Source organism: Pteronotus mesoamericanus, unplaced genomic scaffold, assembly GCF_021234165.1.
Source record: "Pteronotus mesoamericanus isolate MK-2021 breed Mesoamerican mustached bat unplaced genomic scaffold, CSHL_Meso_final contig_40, whole genome shotgun sequence".
Classification (NCBI taxonomy): domain Eukaryota; kingdom Metazoa; phylum Chordata; class Mammalia; order Chiroptera; family Mormoopidae; genus Pteronotus; species Pteronotus mesoamericanus.
This window is the reverse complement of record NW_026555150.1, coordinates 4,046,868-4,067,202: the sequence shown is the minus strand read 5'-3', so window position 1 is coordinate 4,067,202 and position 20,335 is coordinate 4,046,868. Positions and strand designations below refer to the sequence as shown.

Below are 20,335 nucleotides of genomic sequence, written 5' to 3'. Positions count from 1 at the left end.
CTCATATGTAAGATTCTGTGCATTAGGTTCAAGGAGGAAAAAAATAGTTCTCCTGTCTTTACTCCAACACTCCTGTGATTGGCCATCAGAGAAATGAACTGACTGAACATACACGGTCATTTTGACCTAATGGACAGATAACTCCCCAACTGTGTGACTGTACTCAAAACCATCAAACTACTTTATGTCAGCAAACATTATCTGTCATGTTTACTCAGAAACTAATGTAATTCTTATTATATTCAGTTTTTTTAAAGTATCTATCTTGATCAGTGACCTATACTGTATACATTACACCTTCCACATGTAATTGGTGAATTTATACATTTGCTTAATAACTTTTCCAGATTTAAACTTCCTAGAGAGAAATAAGTTGATATAACAAAACTCTGCTATCCTAAGAAGCATAATGTTCATTGAGTTCTACTGCATGTAGATAGAAACTTTATTTTATACCGGGTTTTTGGTGTTTTGTTTTGTTTTTTGTTAAAATCAGTTAATTTAATTACCCCCCACATGCATATAATTCATTTTACTTGGTTGAGTCATCTGTTTCCTTGGAAACAGGGACTAATATAGTCATTATGTTATTTTGTTCCACTTAAAACTGTGACTAGAAGAGCAATATTGTCAATAGATGATTACATAAAGGGATAGAGAACATTCTATATCTTCACTTCTGTCAGGTTATTCATTATATAATTTAACTACACTACTCTATACTCCCCGGTCTATAAAATTGACTTCAAGGTAATATTTGAGCATGTTCTTACATGTTTTATACAGTTTCACTTGTTTTAAGACCTACAGATATGTAGTTCTCAACTCAAAGTTTGATGAAATTTTGAAAGAACATAAAGCTTGTTCCTACTGGGTGCCCTAGACTTTCTTCTCTTCCATCCTTTGTTCCATAATGGATCACATTGAACAATTCCAGATGCTCCTTGACATTTCAAAGATTGGACGACTATAGATTTTTTTCCTAACTCAGCTCTACTGATCTAAACTGTCTCCAATTGAGTTTCATTTGACCACAAAAATAATTTAATTTTCATTGGTTGCCAATAATTTACTTCATCTAACTGGTCCTGCACTGTCTGAATAGAGAGGATAAGGTAAAGTCAGTTATGGCATTATCATTAGCAATATACCAGGAGCAACAATATCAGTTCTCGTTATTTAAGTATATAGTACGTTTTGCCTGTTCACTGCAGATATCATCCACATGTACACATCTTAGTGCTTCCTTCCAGTGGGAAATTGAAGTAAAATAATTTTTAAAAAAGGAGAGCATATCATATCATGCAATTAAACAAAAAGGAGTGTCAAAAATGCATTCTCTGAAGATTCTTTTTAAAGATAGAGTTATTTCTAATTTATGTCTAGGTATCTCTAGTGATTTGCTTCTCGTTTTAAAGTTTTATACACACACACACACACACACACACACACACACACACTCCTGTAACACAAAAGGGACATCCCAGATTTGTGAGCTTAGTGTTAGAAGAGTCCATGGGTGTATTTGGTTTAACATAGTGCCCTCCACACCCCTGACAGTTGATATATCATCTCTACTTTGTTTGATCTCTTTCAATAACAGGAAACTTAAACACCCCTCCGGACAACACATTGCATCTTTGGAATGCTCTATTAGAAAACTGTTCCTTACACTGAACCAAAATCTGCCTTCATCGAACATCCACTCGGTATTAGCAGATGTTGACATCTGAGGCACCCCAGAAGCCACTTCCCTCTTTACCTGATAAACTTTCACAAGTGTGGACATAGATATCATATGTTTCCTTCAACTATTTCTCATAAATTATTACTTTATTTCTTTTTCATTTGATTATCGTCTTAAGGTCACTTTTCAGTTTTCTAATAACAGGGATAATTATATAACTAAAAATAAGAGACATATATCAAGTGCTCTGCACCTGAATTCAAATATGAATACCCTTCTTGCTGCCCTTTCATCTTCTAATTTCACAGATCTATTAGAAAACCTGTTAAGCATGACTAGAAGTGATTTATTCTTTATAAAAACCTCATGCTATTATTGTTCAAGATGCTGTGAATCTTCAGATATTTATTGTGTCCTTCCCTTTAAAACAAAAGAAAGAAGAAAATAAGAGTCTGGCAAGTGCCTCTTAGTACCTTGAGTAATTTGGATTCAACAAATGTCAGTGTAACGTGAAAATTTCTCGTGAAGCTTTACTGTTTCCTTTACAGTGGCTGGTTAATAAGTACTCCATTGTGCTCAGGACTCAACTCCTATCATTGTCTGGAGACTGAGTAGAACTGAAATAGTACCCACTTAGGGACAGCTAGCATGCTGGGGGGCAGTGCAACTTGTAGAGCGCTCTGCTGATGGAACAAATGGAACCCCAGCTTTGAGAGCTCTGCTGTTATCTGAGAAGTGACCAAGAACCATCCTCTTGTCAGCAGCACTGGAGCCACAAATAGAAAAACACTAGATGAACCAAGTGGTTATCTCCCCAGTATGATCTTGTGTCTTAGCAGTGGCATTCAAAGGTTCCCCTCGCCTCACCCAGAAACATCTTCACTGCCTTGCATAGTGCTCCAAGTTTCTACTCTAAGAAATGTGTTCCTTTGAGTTGGGACATTGCATCTCTAAGAGTTCCCACCACAAGAATATCTGTTAGAATGACCCATTGAGCTAAAATCATCAGTAGTCCCTGGGCATGGATGCATTTGTCAGTTTGATTTTCAAAGGAACTGCTAGCTGAAAGCAGAACCCTAAAACGCAAGCCAGGTAAGTTGTGATAAGGGCAAGGGCAAGGGCAAGGGCAAGGGACCGAGCTGGAGCCCGGGAGAAGATAATCTCAGATAAGCATCGCTGGAGTAGTTGGAAGCAAGTCAGTGAATGGCAGGAGTGGGACTTGGCCTTCAGAGGAAGAATACCATGGAAAGATGGGCAGGGAGGAAAGTCTGTCTTTCAACATCAAATATTTCCAGCTAAGTATTAAAGAGAGAAGCTGAGAAGAGCATGAAGAACGAGTAGAGTGTTGCAGCACCACAGAGAAGGCAGGAAAACTCTCATGATGCCAGATCAGAAGACAGTAACTTCAAGGTTGACATAGCCTCCCTTTCTCTATCCTCATGTCACAAAAATATGAGAAGAATAGGTCGAACATTGTGCTAAGTGAAAGCAGCCAGACACAAAAGGAAAAGGATAGCTATTCTATGATTCCATTTATATGAAGTGTCCAGAATAAGTAAATCCATAGAGACAGAAAGCAGATTAGTGGTTGCCTGGGGCTGAGGGAAGTGAGGAAGGGTGGGGGGATTGCTAATGGATACAGAGTTTCTTTAGGAGATGATGAAAGTATTATGGAATCTGATAATGGGAATGGTTGCACAATTCTATGAATTGTAGTAGAAAGTACTGAATTGTACTTTTAGAAGGGTGAATTTTATAGTATGTGAATTATATCTCAATGAAATTTTTAAGAGGTTTTACTTATTTTTAGGGAGAGAGGGGAAGGGAGGGAGAAAGAGAGGGAGAAAAACATCAGTGTGCAAGAGAAACATTGATCCATTGCCTCTCACATGCACCCAACTGGGTACTTGGCCTACAACCCAGACATGTGCCCTGACCAGGAATCAAACAGGTGGTCTTTCGGTTTGTGAGACGAGGCCCAATCCACTGAACCACACCAGTCAGGGATCAATCAAATTTCTTTAATTAAAAAAGGATAAATGGCTCCTTTAATCATGTAGATCCTGAAAAAAAATCAAAGATTAACTTCAAGGTCCTACCATCAAGAGCATTCCTTGCTCTAAAAAGATTTGCAATTCCACTCCTTTCTCCTCCGACTTCATGACAAGCTTCAAGTCAGTCAGTTGCCAACTGGCGAGGCCTTTGATGGGCCGAGACCCCTGTGAGGAGCTCACAGAGTGGTACCTCAGCATGCAGGAGGTTTGCTAGTCAGCAGACCAGCTTTGGTGGTGGCTCAATCCTAAATCCTTAACTAAAAGCAATTCTGAGACAGAACAAGGTCACACACTGGAAATAAATTCCGTCATTTTCACTTCCTCCCTCTGAGATGTTAATGAGAGAAGCTGCTCTGCATAATATGGGACATCTTTCCAAATTCAGAGTGACATTATTGGCAGGATCAGAAGCAGCTGCAGGAAAGGCAAACCATCCCTCTCTCCACTCCTTGCCATCACCTAAGAATTTCAAAGCCCAGTGTAGCCACAGAAATGCTTCTGTACAATGAGGATCTGTTATGAGTGAAATAGTGTTTTAATGAGGTCATTCTAGTATTGCACAAGTCAACTTCCTTCAGGAGGATGAACCATGTAATGATGATTAAAGCCCAGCTTCAGTACGCTCACCCTGCAATTTAAAGGAGACAAAAACAAGCAAGTGTCTGGAGGCCAAGAAATGCAAAAAGGTTCAAATGCCTGAGGCCAAGTTTCTAATTAGAGCTCCCGTTCTTACCTTTTGACCTTTTGTGTCAACCTACAGGATACCTACCCTTCCGAGGCAGGCCAGGGAAACAGAAAAGTCAGTGGCCCTGGCTTCATTGCTCAGTTGGTTGTAGCACCTTCCCTGTATGCCAAGGTTGTGAGTTCAATCCCTGGTAAGGGCACATACAAGAATCAACCAATGACTTCATAAATAAGTGGAACAACAAAGTGATGTTTCTCTCTCCCTTCCTCTCTCACTCTAAAAAAAAAAAATCAATAAGTTTAAAAAAGGAAGGAAGGAAGGAAGGGTGAGTGAGTCAGTGAGCTGTGGCCCAAATGAGTAAAACCCCAGGAATATTCTCTTAATTTAAAGAGTGTTGAATCAGTATTAGCAGATGGCTTCAAATGAAATCATTTTGTGTCTTTTCTTCTCTCCTGACATTCCAAAGAATAAGAACATTTTCTAGTTTAGATAAAAAGATTTGTTATCTTCGTGTTTTTCAAAATGACATAAAGGGCCAGGTTTAAAAGGATTTTTAAATTAAAATGACTATTTTATAGATGATTACAGCCCTTTAATTTTGGGCAGACTTGACCCAAAGTCAGGCTTGTCACACTTCACTCCTTATGTGAGAAGCCTCATACCAGGTCCCAGGGTGAAATACCGCAGGCGATACCCTGTGCCAACTGACGTACAGATCAGGGGTCCCCAACGTGTTCTTCTTCTTTTGACCTGACAGTCCTGTGTCTCCCACTCCAGTTACTCCTGTGGCAGGTGACAGCTGGAAGACCCAAGGTCCTAGTAGTTGATGTACATGATGTTTGATTGAAGCTATTTTGATGCCAGGGACATTCTGTCATGGTCTAAGAGAAAACCTTTATACTTTAAATTTTTAAAAATTTTTTAATATTACTGAGTAATGTAAGTAATGTACTAATGTGCCCAAGAGATGTCCTTTTTATTCATCTCCGAGATCATGTAAGTGTCTTAGAAGTAGCTTTGGGATGTTTGTTGGCACCCAAGACTCGGTAATAAAATGATGACTTTGCATTTTGATAAGGTGGCTTTCAAAACAGAGTCTAGAATGGTCAGACTCTTTGCAGGGGCTACTTCCTCAAACCCTAGCCCAGCAGTTGTTAACCCTAATTCTGTGTCAGAATCACCAGCTGAGTTTGTCAAAAGTCAAATTCCCAGGTTCCGCACCCACCTCGAGATCCTGATTCGGTGTGACTGGGGAGAGCCCCAGGACACTGCACAGAGGGCCAGAACCCAACTGATTCTGATAAAAATGGTCCAGAGAAGAGTTTCTGAAAAAGCTGCCTTAGAGGTTTCCCAGCCACCAAACAGGATGTTCCATGGCCGTGATACAATCTTAAGAGGAGAAAGTAGGAAGGACTGGGCCCACTTTGGCTTGCACACCTGACAGAATGATCCCTATGGAGTTTCTCTGACAGCCACAAGCTGAGTTAAGAATAGGTGTGTCTGGTGAGATTTGGCTTGTTGAATGACACTGATGCCTCTCTATTTGCTTTTACTTGCTACTCGTGGATACCTTGTGCACCCTAGAAACAGAGATACGAGACATAGGTAAGCAAATGGCATGGGCAGCTGCCTAATGCCCCCTCTTGCCTAAGAGGCCACTTCCTAATAATGTGCTAACAGGGGAATTTTACTTCTTAAATAAGGTTAAAGGAGTAATGTGAAAGCGCACTTGGAAGTTATGACTCAGGTAAGTGTCTTCCAAAAGAAGAGAACTCCACTAACTGGGAATGTGCCGGAGGATCAGAGTATACCAAAAAGAAAACAAGATAAGTGAAAGCTGACAGTCCAGTGCTTTATGAGAAAGCAAGGCCTTAGGTTTCTTTATGTTTTCCTTAGGTGATACCGCAACCGAGACCGTAAGTTCAAATAGCTTCCATGGTTTACAGTTGCAGGTAGAGAGAGAGAAGTCTTCCTAGGTCCAGAAATATAGTTGATGAGAGTGTGAAGAGACCACAATGACCTTCTTGAAAAAGATGTTTCCTTTTTTCTTTTTTATGTGACCTCACAGTTTCTAGTTCTTCACACCACAAAGAAACAATAGGAAAGCTTTAAACTGACCATTTACCAACAATGGCACAAAGCTCTGAAATTCATCATAATGAGTATTTCTATTCAATTTGTTTATGCATTACACTTGTCAAAACTGTTCTAAATTACCTGAAATTACCAAGGAGAAAATTGAATTTGTTCACTTCCGAATGCCAATTGTCATCACAATGGCACTGATAGGATTTTTAATTTGGATTTTGTTTGGGAAGATGCCACTTCCTAAATGCCAGTGCACAAGCTCAGCCTTGTTACTTTGGCATAACTAATTTCTTCAGCAAATTAAGTTGGTTGTCAAATTGCTTACTGGTAAAGTGTAGCACAATATTAATTATAAGCATTAATTGCCCATTTTACAATCTGTGTGATTCTTAACTAGCATGAATGAAGTGCTTTTGCTAAGTTGAAGGGCGTTGCCCGAATGTAAAACTAACCAGGAGGTGACAGCAAGTCTAACAATGAAGTTATAAAAGCAACCTTCACATACCCTAAATTGCAATACACATCTAGACACGAGGGATTAGAACAGATTGGAATTTCGTCCAGTGTTCTTTCTTTCTCAGGTACGGCATGTTTTCAGAAAGTAGAAAGAAACCGTTCTCGAAAGAGCTGAAGTACACTTGGGAAATGGCACGAAATGGCAGGAAATTACATATCAATATAGGAGACCTTCCTGACTGTTGGCTGTCAACAAAATAACATTAATCAGATTTGAATTTGGTTTGTTGGGCTATTCCATTTTCTAAAGGCCAGTGCACAAAGTTTAAGAACAGCCTCGCTGTGCAAAAAACGATATGCTGCTCAGGTAGAAGAAGGCAAGAACACTGCTTTTTTTTTCTTTGCCACCTTCAGAACAAGAATATTCTGAAGGTACTTTATGCTCCCAGTCACATATGGTCGAATCTAATCTTAGTCCAGGCACAGGCTTGTTAGTGGCCCTGGGCAAGCCCTCTATGTATCTGGGTTTCCCCAGCTGAGATTTGAGGAGAATGATAATTCTAACTTCCCTCACAGGCACATTGGGGATAGTCAATAATAAATGAATGTAATACATTCCAAAGTGCCTTTGTACGAATAACATTTCTCTTGGAGAAACGGCTCATGGACTTTTCCTAAACAAAACCTGATTAATCTGGCTTAGGTGAAACTTCCATAAATGGGCTATGGAAGTATTGATGTTTCAAGGAAGGGCTTGTGACCCCTTCTTCTTTAGTCTAGAAAGCTATAAGGGCACTGGAGAAATTTTATTCTGAAGGCAAAATTTAACTAAATATGTAAAAGCTTTTACTCAGACCCCTACTTAAACAGTCTTTGCGACAGAGATGCCTTTTCTCGTATGACTGCCAAATCAGTTCTGGAGTCTGCTGGGGCCCTTTTGCAGTGTATTTACAGCAGCTGTCACGGTGGTTCCAGGGTTGACGGTGTCCCTGGAATCTACCAGATTCTCTTATTTGATGAAGGTAAGTAGGAAAAAAGTCAGGTATTCCAATTGGATCTGATTTTTTTCAATTAAAACTATAAACTGGCTCTCAAATCAGTATTTGACAGCCTTTACTATCATTAACATACATAAATATGCTTAGAGGGCAAATACAATTACAAATAGAATCAGTAACATGCCAGTCCTTAAGGATATCTTAATTATTCGGATGACCTCTCCCCTCCATTTTGCTTGGCTAAGTACCCGAGGCCTGAACTCTTCCACGTCTTAGTTTCATGTCCTTCAGTTTAGTTTAGTTCAGCACTTGCTGACATCGACTCTGTCAGACACTCTGTTGGCACTTAGGATAGAGAGATGAATATGGCTCCTGCCTGCAAAGGCCTCACAGTGTAGTCGGAGAAATATGTGAAAATAATAGTGCTTAATGCCTAGCACTCAGATCTCGGTTTCTAATACCATTCTCCAATAAAAGGAACCAAGGGTCCTTAGAGGAATGACTCATTCTAGTACTGGGGCAGGGATTATATAAGATGAGCCTGGAGCGTCTTGTAGTTCCAGAAAGTAAGGAAGTGGAAAAAAAAGAAAGAGAACCATATGTCAAAGGGGCACACAAGCCAATAGAAATTCTGCTCCCAAGGGCTAAAGCTGGAACAATTTGAGCAACAAAATAAAGTAGCACTGGATTTTAATGCAAAGTATAAAACAAATGCCTCTGAGTCCATAGTGCTATCAATGGTTTAATTCATAAAGAAATGGAGATGAAAAGATACAGCTCTCATGCAGAAGAATTCCACATAAGTTATGTAGATACTGCACCCTCCAGGAGGTGGAGTCTAAGTCCCCACTTGTTAAGTATTACCTTTACTGAATGGCTTCCTTCCAAAGAGGACAATATGAAGTGTGGGGGAGAAAGAGTAACTTTACAGTGGAAAAACCTGACAAACACTGCCTCTGCCAAGTGATCAAGGTCAACATCAATGGTGATAAGCTGACATTATGTACGCTCGACTTGATTTGATTTGATGGAAATGGCACTTTACCCCTATGGTCTTCCTCCCCAAAACCTATAACCCCTGTCTAACTATGAGGAAAAAAAATCAGACACATTTGAGCAGAGAGCATCCTACAAAATACCCAAACAATACTCCTTAAAACTATTAAAGTCATCAGAAATAAGAAAAGTCTGAGAAACTATCATAGGCTTGATGACTAAATATAATTTGGTATCGTAGATGGAATCCTGGAACAGAAAAAGGACATTAGATGAAAACTAAGGAAATGTGAATAAAGTATGGACTTCAGGTAATAATTTTTAAAAAATAATGCTAATCCAATGTGATAGGTGCTGCTGGGTCACGTGTCCCTCCTCCCTGCTCATTTCTCTCCCTCTCTACTTCTCTTGTTGGAACTCTCGGGTTTATGACCATCATAGCCTGTTTACTGGTCTGACTCCCCCACTAGCCTGTGAGTTTCATGAAGAAAGGGGCTGTGTCATGTATTGTAGGTCTCCGAACCATAGCCCAGTTCCTAGGCACGTTGTTGGCATCCAGTAAACACGTTTTTAATGAGTTAATGAACAAATATACAATACAGAAATGGCACCAAGGAAGGAGTTCAGGTGAGAGATGACAGGGCCTTACACTAATGACAATACAGATAAAGAGAAATGGGCAGATTAGAGAAGAGTTTCAAAGGTAGATTTAAAAAAAAAAAAAGCATGATGCTTTACTGGATATGGGGAATGATGGAAAGGAGGAGTAAATGGTTTCTGGTTTGACAGCTGGGTATGAGGCAGAGTTCGGGGCAGTGACCACTATATAGATAAAACAAACAACCAAGGTTGCTCTCCAAGCTCTCATGGTTTATTGGGGGATACAAATACAAATACAGGAGAAAATAATATGATGTGTAATCCCCATAGTAGAGGTGAGGGTAGTACAAATAACCCAGACTGGAGGTTTAGGGAAGGCTTCCTTTGGAAGAGAATGCCTAAGTAAAGCTTTAAAAGGCATGCAAGAATTAATTATTAAGTGCAGAAAGACTTGTATACCACACCAAGGAATGTTAAAATGTTTTTACAGTTTTTAAAGATAGAAGCCAAATGATCAGAAGAAACCTGGAGGTAGTGTGGGAAAAAATGGATTTTAGATTTCAAAAACAGCTCCTATGGACAGGACTATAGAAAATATTCCAGGCCAAAGATGATGACAGTTAGAACTACTGGAATGGCTGGAGGAATTGAAGAAGAGAGTGGTTCTGAGAGCTCATTTATGGGCACAATTGCACGTGGAGAGAAAAGGAAAGAGTAAGGGTTAAAATTCCAGGTTTGGGGCTTGGATAATGTCAGTAGTACATGGACCTTAGGTTCAAGCAAAATATCCCCTAAACCAAGGTTACTGCAGCCATCAAAAAAAAAAAAAAAGGAAATTAGGAAGAATCAAAATTAATGAATGAGCTCAGCCATGTATGCAGATAAAAAATATCACAGAAGACCCCATGTGAATATGTAATTGAAGAGTTTCAGGAATACCAAAATCCAATCAAGATAACTTTAGTGTCACCTTTAGGAAGTATAACTGATTGTGATTATAACTTTTAAAAAAGGTCAAATATAATCAGTTCTATCATGCTCAGAAAAAAAAAAAAAGTGGACTAGAGAGGTGTGGCAGTCAGCAAAAAAAAAAAAAAGAAGAAGAAGAAGAAGAAGAAGAAGAAGCTTGGAGAGAGAACATTTGGCAATATATCTCCAGCACAGCCCTCCCTAAGCAACACTCCCCTACCTTGGTACACACCTTTCAATTTACAACAGGAGCTGGGAAGGATAATAGTGTCTGCAAGTGAGCTGGCAGAGAGGTAGGTTTATGAGGGATGAGGAAGGCAGGAGGAGAGAATAACTTAATGCTTGAGATTTGTTGAGTTTGAGGTGACTGTGAGACTTCCAGGCAGTCATCTAGTCGGTATTTGGAGAACTGGGTGTTAAAGGTATGTATGAGAAAAATGACCTCCTGGGACTTACTCTCTTCTGTTTCTTCCTCTACCCACAAATGGATGGTATTGAAATAGCAGCATCATTACAGGTTAGCAGTACACAGTGGATTTTTTTTTATACCCAGACCCATTACTAGAAAAACAAAGAAGTATCCATCTCCTCAGTACACACAGAGGAAGGTACTTGAACTCCTTCATCTGTTAAGAGAATTTTCCATTTGTGACCAAAGGCAGACCCCAGGGGTGCATGCTGAACCAATCGCTTTGAATAACTTTAATTTTCTCTTCCTTAGCACAAGTCCCGCTCACAAATACTATCTGGCTATGGATCCTATGTCTGAATCACTGTATCTGTCAGACACCAATACTCGAAAAATCTACAAGTTGAAATCTCTTGTGGAAACGAAAGATCTGTCCAAGAATTTTGAAGTGGTGGCAGGAACAGGTGATCAGTGCCTTCCCTTTGACCAGAGTCACTGCGGAGATGGTGGGAGAGCATCAGAAGCTTCACTGAACAGCCCTCGAGGTAAAAAAAAAATCTTTTGGTCATCTAAAGATTTCATTTGACTTCTCAAAATCTTGAGACTGTTGCCATGCTGTAGTCAATCTTAACATGTCCCTGACAGACATCATCTCTGCAGCCCATCTCAGAACATAGGCATGGTCAAGGCTAATGTTTAGCCAATATGCATTTGTATAGTCATAACCATTATTAAAACATTGACATACTCCTTTTCTGGTTGATAATTAATTATTACCCAGAGCCCTGTGAGTGCCTCTCTGACATCCGAACCTCTCCCCAGAGATTACTTCCTGGAAACTCCCAACAGTTTAATGACTAAAGGGTTAATTCCTGGCTGGAAGAGAGCCTCAAGAATGCAAGCTTCTTGCCCTGGCAGGTGCGACTCAGTTGGTTGCATCATGGTCAAGCAAACTGAAAGATCGCTGATTCAATTCCGATCAGGGCACATGCCTGGGTTGTGGGTTTGATCTCCAGTCCAGACACATACAAAAAGCAGCTGGTTAATGTTACTCTCTTGCATTGATGTTTCTCGCGCTCTCTCTCTCTCTCTCTCTCTCTCTCTCTCTCTCTGTGTGTCTCCCTCCCTCCGTCCCCCTCTTCCCTTCTCTGTAAAATCATTGAGCATGCCCTCAAGTGGAGATAAAGAAAAAGAATGCAGGCTTCTACCACTGTTAACATTTAAATATTGACTATGTTGAATATCTCACAGACTCCATACATTTATGGCTTTTGCTTAACAAACAACCATTAATGAACCTTTCCTCCATTAATTTATCTAAACCATTATTGAAGCTATTTATATTTTTAATTTATATCACCACCAGGATAACGAAGTCCAATTCTTTTTGCCCTCTGTGGGAGTTTGGATTTTCTTTTTATTTGTCCTAAATTTACTCCTCAATCTTTAAGGGGCAATGCTTGGTTCTATTGCCTGGGATTTGTGAATAAATCTGTGTCCTCCCAATGAACTTCATGATTTTATAGACTTGAATCATATTCCCTGCTTATGCCATAAGCTGAATAATAGTCAACTTTTAGGTCTATCATCATATATCATCCACCCCATCTCCTTAATTATTTAATCATTCTTCTCTATTCCTTCTCCAACATGGTGTGTGTGTGCGCTTTTATTTTAGCAGGTTTTATGAAGTATTTATTTTAGTGGGTTTTAAGAAGCCAATGTGGTCTTTTTAAACTATTACACAAATAGAACACACTTGTTGCACAAAAATTAAAAAGAGAGAATACAAACATATTTTTAATTAAAGTCACCTGTAATTCTCCATATAAAAAACCACTATTAACATTTTAGTGTATATCTATCTAGACTTTTTTCTATGCATATCATATATTTTATTCTCTACTAATGGAATCATATTATAGGATGCTGTTCTAAAATCTGCTTTTCACACTTAATTCATTATGAACATCTTTCCATGCCAAAAAGATATAGTGAGATCAATGTTTAATTTGTTAGATGACCACTTATTATTTCAAATATTAAGAGGTTACTCTTTAGCCATTTGACATTTGTCATTTGGGGATGAAATTCCAACTACAATCAAAGTTTAAAGCTTTCCGTTTCTTCAAGGCCATATTCAAGTTACATCTGTGTCTTTCATAAAGCCCCTCTGGCTAATCCCAGCCCATTAAATCAGAATTTCTTTAACAGTGCCTATACTACCCAATTAGTACATGATTATATTTTGCCTTCTTTTACTTTCCTGTTCTTTCATGAGTGGGATGTTTTTATTACTGAAGTAAGTTGCTTCGGATGAGAAACTATATCTAATATGTCTCTTGAATCTTCCCCGCCTCCCTGGCAATTACTTGCACAGTGTGGGATCCACTACACATGTTGTGTAATTGATCAGTTAGGTAACTTTTACCTATACCAAGTATTCCTAACACGAATTTCATTGGTGCTTAAAGAAGATAAACTTTTTTTCCCTAAGGGAACATAAATCCCCCAAGTATTATGTTAAAGTGTTTTGAAATTTCTTCTCTTGTGCTAGCTCTCATTTCTTACACATAGTAGGTCCACAATAAATATTTGAAGAGCGAATGCAGAACTCAGAAGCAACATGTGCTTGGCTCATCTTTCAGGGAAATACATTAGGCTGGACCCCACCTTTAAACAGGTTTAAAACCCTTATGGGTATTTTAAGGTTTTATGCATAAGAAATAGGGAGGAATCAGGTTTGCATTATGCCTGAAATTGACATCCTTCTGAGTTGCCACTAGTATAAAACCCACTCATCTACCAAATTCAACCTGTCATATAGAGGATGAATATGTCAGCTTTTCCAAATAAAGCAAATAATTGTTTCACTGCAGCTTTTTTTTTTCTTGGAAAGTAGTAGTAATAGAGTCCTGATGAAGAGGATTTATATAAACTCTTGAAGCATCAGTAATGAGAGTGCCAAAATGTATGTATCTATTAAAGTTAATACTAGACTAAGTTTTTCTTGCCATGGCTAGTAGTATATTTTCCTTTGGGTTGATTTGCTCATCTTTCCATCCAGGAGTGGCCTTTGCAATAATCTTTATTCATCCCAAAGCAGTCAGGGGCCCTTAGAACATTTGGTCCAGGCTTTGGACAGCTGACTATCTAATCCATCTAAGACAGCTTTCACGTAATGTACTCAGCTGATGTTGGCAACATCTGCTCTGATCCAGTGAGTGAATGAGGATGTCTAAAGGAAGAGAACTATGGCTCACACTAAGTATCCACCACATCTCCTTCAGCCATGTTAACAGTGCTGATCTTCAAAATCACTCAGATAGCAGAACCTATGTCCAGACATCAGTCACTCTTGAATATGCTGGTCAAAACACTTAGGTATCTAGCCAAAGCACCTATCTCCATGCTAATATAGGCAACACTTACCCTTGTCAGTGAATCAGAAGTGAGAGTCTCATTATATGGAATGCTGCAGGGCAATTTCTAGACTTGCATAGAAGAAGGAAAAATCATCCAAGAGGTCATTAAAACACAGGGTGCAAATTGAGAGGAGAGTCTTGCTAATTGCTAATTATGTCTTTGAGATTCTCCTGCAGGTTCTTTATTTCTCAAGAAAAGCCAGTTTTTTTTTGTTTTTGCTTAAGAACTACCATGCACATCAATTCCTTCTTCCTTCCCCCTTAGAAAACAGCAAACGTGTAAGAGATTTCTTTAAGGAAAGGTTTGATTTCTCTCTCTCTCTCTCTCTCTCTCTCTCCACCTAGAAGCTAATAAACAAAAGCTGAAACTCTGTAGATCAGTACAAAATGGAAATGCACATCTAGGGAGTACCATTTTGAGCTTAGGAAAGAGAGCTTGCCCTAAGATTTTAACAAGCAACATATTGCAATTACAGGCAGGCTCTCCAACATGTCCTTAATTATGCAAGGTAAGTCAAATAAATGTTAATCTGCAAGACAGCTAATTTATTTTCTGAATCTATTCTAAAAATAGGATAAAGTAAAATTTGCTTTTGAGATCATTTGTCCTAAAGTTGGAATAAGTGATCAAGTGGGATTAAAAACCAACCAACAAGGGCTAAAATGTCAGAAGCCATGGGATTTTGTTTGTTTGTTTGTTTGTTTGTTTGTATGTCTGTCCAGAGAAATGGCAGCAAATCGTGATGAATACCGGGTTAGGGAGCCTAGACATTCTTGTTCAATCCATGTAAGGCCAGTGTTCCTTTTAATGACCCTGTGTAAGTCACTGTACCTCACTGAACTTTCATTTCCCTGGACACTAAAATAGACTTAATGATTGCCATTGACTTGTTTTGTTATATTGGGCTAGTCATTCAAACACTAGGTCCTGAGATTCCTCAGTGGTAAACTGAATTGCTTGGGATGATCTCCCTCCCAGCTTTAATGTATTAAAAGAACCACAGCTATAATTTACCGTCTCTCCTGGGCTATAAGCTGTGCTAGATATTTTACACATAGTATCTTAATCTTCACAGTCACGCTCAAGATCAATAGATGTATCTCCATTGTATAGATGAGGAAACAGAGGCTCAGATAGGTTAAGAAACTTACCCAGGGTCATAGTTTATAGATAATGCTGATATTCAAACCAAGTCTGCCTACCTCCAAAACCCATGATCCAAAATAAAATAAAATAAAAGTTAGAGGGGCTCGAGAGGCTTCCACTATACCACACTGCCCACCCTTCAGTTAAAATCCATGATCTCTGTTGACTTCTCCAGGAAGGTAGGAAATACTGGGGGAAAATGCTTTTCGATCTAATATTATATACTCAATGGGAACAAAATATTTGTATTTGCAAGATAATGACTTTTAGCCTAGCTTCTTTTACTTATTAAAACACTTCCTCTGATTTTTCTGACCTGGTATGTACCCATAGAGCACTACATAGCATTTACATAGTCTGTAAATGTAATTATTCAAATAAATCTCCAGGAAGGCTTGTCACATCTTTTTTGGAAGATTCTGAAATTAGGAACTTCAGCAACATTTTCTTAAGGAATGGAGGAAGGAAACCTTAACTTTATTAAATTTCTTGACTGCAACTGGTAACTACAAATTTTGTTTAAAGGAACAATGGAAGTAGCTGTGAATAGAATTTCATATAAGATAGCCCCTGGGTACTTCTCCAGGAAGAAATCTGTATCTGATCCAGTTTTACACACTTTGATTTCAGTCCAATAAAGGGAAACATTTGGCATTTTACTCATCAATACTTCAATGTAATGGGGCAAGGAAAAAAGTTCAGTAAAAGAGCTTGAGATGGTGTGCTAATCCCTGGCATTGTATATGAGTTTGAATGGACTTTGAAAGATGCTTTTAAAACATGCATGGATGATGTAGTTGAAACTTAGGTTCCATTTATTATTTTTACTGCAACTTTCTTTAATTCTACAGAGAACTCAAACTAATGAGTCATGTAATAGATGACCAAGTACTTAAGCAGAATGTGAAATGGTACTAGGTGGGGATATAAAATAAAATTTGTGACAAGCCGAATACATTTATTTTTTTAAGTAGATACAGAGAGTGAAGGAGTGACTGGACAGGAGGAAATTAATCAATGACTTAATTTGGTTCCCTTGGCCCTCGCCAAGGATTATATCTGTATTTTCATGTGCATCTTTAAGCAAACTGACCTCACAACTCAGCAGGTCTTAGGCAGTATCCAGATGAGCACAAACAGCCCCTGAGCTGTTCCCTAGGAGGGAAATGATCCTTAAATCTTGACAGCTTCCAAAAGTGTTTTTAGGGTATTCATGATCCTAATCATATAGGAGTTACTTTAACTTTATTGGCAATTAAGAAATCTGGATATGACAGAGTCAACGCAAAAACCATCTGTTTTGTCTCTACCCAGATCTGTCTGAGGCACACCCTGAGGCCCTGCTGATTCCCCTGGCATCTCCATGCTATTCTGAAAGGCTACATTTGAGGTTATTGGAAAGGTGCTAAAACTCTCCTCGGTAATATCCCACTGATGTCACTGGTGTCTATGAGGGAGAGAATGTGTAGTATGCAAACAGGTATAAGAGTAGCCTTTTGATTCCCCTATGCAATGGGGAGCAGTAAGGTTTTCCCTAAATTCCTTTAGTACATGATCCATTATGGTGATATAACCATTTGGATTGACACTAGGGCCGGCCCTCAACAAAATTACAGGCAAGCCACAGCATGAGTAAAATGAATAAGACATTTAGGAAACTACACATAAATCACTATTGTTAAAGTAAAAATGTATGAAAGTAATAGAAGGAGCAGAAATGGGAAGTTTGGACTTTGTCTTATAGGCAAAGCATTTGAAGCAGCAGAGTGACGTGATCATCCAGAGCGTACATTTTTTATTATTTTCGTGGCAGGGTAGAAAATGCACTGGAGTAAGGTTGGGGCATAGAATCATAGGGAGTGCTGAGAGTTACAGTTCAGGAAATGGGAATCTCATGAAAGAGAAAAGAACTCTTCAGGAAAAAAAGTGAACAGTTTGGCATCTTAAGAGGTCAATAGTTCATTTCAAGAAGGTGCAAGAACAGTTTCAAATGTAATACATTTGTAGCCATTGGAAGAGGCAATGAGGAGCTCATTGGTGACTCTGCCATTGGTGGTTCGAGTGGTGGTAGAGGTGGAAGCCAGGTTTCAGTCCCTCGATAAGCCAATGAGAGGTGAGGAAAATAAACAGCACTACTGAAGATCACTCTAATGAGAAGCTTGGATATAAACGATAGAGTGTTAAGTAGTGAAAGGACAAGGCAGTCCGGGGAAAGTTTCTCTACAGGAGAGATGAGGCGATGGTTGTAAGTAAATGGATACAGAAAATGGAATAAATGATAAGAAACTAGAAGGGAATAGGCCTTCAGTGCGAGGGGAGATTGAAGAGGCCATCTTAGGATAATAAGTAGGTGTAAGGGTGAGGATAAGTTTGTACATAGAAGGGGCTAGAAGGCTAATGTTTCATCATTCTGTTAGCCTCCGTGTTTTCTAGGAGGGGGTGGGTTTATTCTGCTAAAAGTGAGCAAGTAAAGTTAAGTTTTGATGTATATGGGAAATGTTTGGGAGAGCCAATTAATGAAGTAGGATTTCTGGGTAAGAAATCCTACCCAGAAATCCTACCACCCATGGCCAAATTCCCATCTCAACTTCAAGGCATTTCCTGTGAGAAGTTTCCTCCTACATGCTTGTCCTAGAATCAGAGACAGCTTGAAAAAAATATGTGTGAGAAAGCCTTGAGATTCAGACAAAATATTTGTTCTTTATTGCTCAGTGATCCCATGCTGTTTTCACTTCTGGAGACTGTTTTTCCTAAACTATGTTACTGGTCGCTCAGTTTACAGTAGCTACACCAGAGTGATAGCTTAACGTGCTATTCGCAGTTGGTCTAATTAATCTGCCTATGATGGTCAAAAGATTTTGACCTTGTATTATGTCAGCAACTGGAACTGGAGAACCTTTCTGTCTTTTCTGTCACAGTCCTAAACCATAAACTGCTGGTGGAGAAGTCAACAAAAGGAAAAGCACCTATGTGTAGCCTTGGCTAATTGGTCTACATAACATCCATGGTTAATACAGAAAAACCTGCATTAAGTTCATTCAAGTTTTATAAAGCTACAAATGCATTATTAAATGACTTTTTCTTCTTCATTTATTTTAATATTCATGTACGTATAAGATTCTAGCAAATACAAAGATATTATTTTAGAGGCCAAATGTCATGAGAGATAAGGTCCCAGGTTCTGGAGTCAAGCAGAACTGTATGCAAATCCTAGATCCACCACTCAGTAAATGTGTGACTTTAGGTAAGTCACCTAACTTCCCTGAGTTTCCCCTTACACATCTGTGAAGTTAGCATGCTAGTAACGGTGCCTACACAACAGAGTGTTCAGTAATGCGTATAAAGTGCCTATTGCAGTGCCCAGCATGTAGTACGCATACAGTAAGTATAGCGTGCCATTATGATCAGGCTTGCTGGTTTGTTGCCAATAATAGCACTGCTTATAATAGTGATCCAAGCATGAAATAAGTTACTTTGGTAGGAGGCAAGTTCCATGTCCTTGTAAGTGAATCTGGACTTAATTATTTCTAGGAAAGAATGGTGCCACAAAACAAGCAAGAGTCAAGGTAGGGTAGGATTCAGGTGTTCCATGTGATTTGACTGGTTGAGCTCTCCCAGCCTTAAGATGCAGTAATTCTAGTTCTGGTTCCTTGTATATGTATTTTGAGGAGTTTTCCCGTGAAGGCCCAACTAACCAAATTAATTTCCTAATCAAACTACCATTTCACCATTAAATTCATTCTGTAAGGGTTTTCTTCAGATGTGATCTTCAGTGTTTAGTGCAAGATATTGCTTGGGAGAGCAACACATTAATTCCTCATTGAGATATCTGATGCAGGATTTGGGGGAGCGGGTGTGGAGCACAGGCTGGATGTGTTTGGATACCTGAGATCACCTGAGGGGGCAAACCACGGTGGGAGATACTCCAGGTAGCTTGGGGAAGTGGGGCGCTAGGTATCTGACAGAATGGCAGCAAAGTGGGGAGAGATGGGACAGTAACAGTGATATGCTCCTCTGCAGTATTGTCTAGAATGAATCTTACACCCCTACATATCAAGACAGACAGTATGGGATGATGATTCTTACTCCTCTTATTTAAGATCATCAGCCAAAATAGCTTTGCTTCCTTATCACAGCTCCTTAGTGTCACTTCTTTCTTTTTTCTTAAAGATTTTATTTATGTATTTTTAGAGAGAGGGGAAGTTGAGGGAGAAAGAGAGGGAGAGAAACATCAGTGTGTGGTTGCCTCTCACATGCCTCTGGCTGGGGACCTGGCCCGCAGCCCAGGCATGTGCCTTGACTGGGAATTGAACCCGCAACTCTTTGCTTCGCAGGCTGGCACTCAATCCACCGAGCCACACCAGCCAGGGCGGTGTCACCTTTTTCTTATCTGTGCACTTAAGATTCACTTCAGCTGACAATAAGAAGAACCCTCTCCCCACCAAACCAAAATGACTGAGATCACACACTAACAAACTGAAGATCACTAAAGTCATATTTTGAGTGGTGTATTATGGTAACCTATAAATAACTAATTGCGTAAAATTGCTTTGGTAGTTTCTAGATGGCAGCTTTAATTAAAAGCACCAGAGACATTTAGAAGTTTTGAAATGGATGGCATGTAATTTGCCCTTTTACCAACCATAAAATGGTAATTAAGGAATTTGATTCACTTCTTCCTATTAAAAGTTTTATGAGAATAGCAAGTTCCTTCTAAATACAGTTTCTGTTCAGCAGAAGGTAGTACATTTACTTTATCAGTCTTCTCCAGCAGGGTAAGATGTTTTAATGTACAAATTCTTCAGAAGTTAATTAGGAAAT

At 39.1% G+C, this 20,335-nt stretch overlaps 1 protein-coding gene across 1 annotated transcript in view; it reads left to right on the top strand.

The window, feature by feature from the left end:
- TENM1 (teneurin transmembrane protein 1) overlaps positions 1-20,335 on the top strand; it is a 368,853-nt gene that overhangs the window by 257,780 nt on the left and 90,738 nt on the right. The window contains exon 17 of the mRNA XM_054576998.1: positions 11,255-11,487. Coding sequence (XP_054432973.1) covers positions 11,255-11,487 — 233 coding nt within the window. The remainder of the gene's footprint in view (positions 1-11,254; positions 11,488-20,335) is intronic.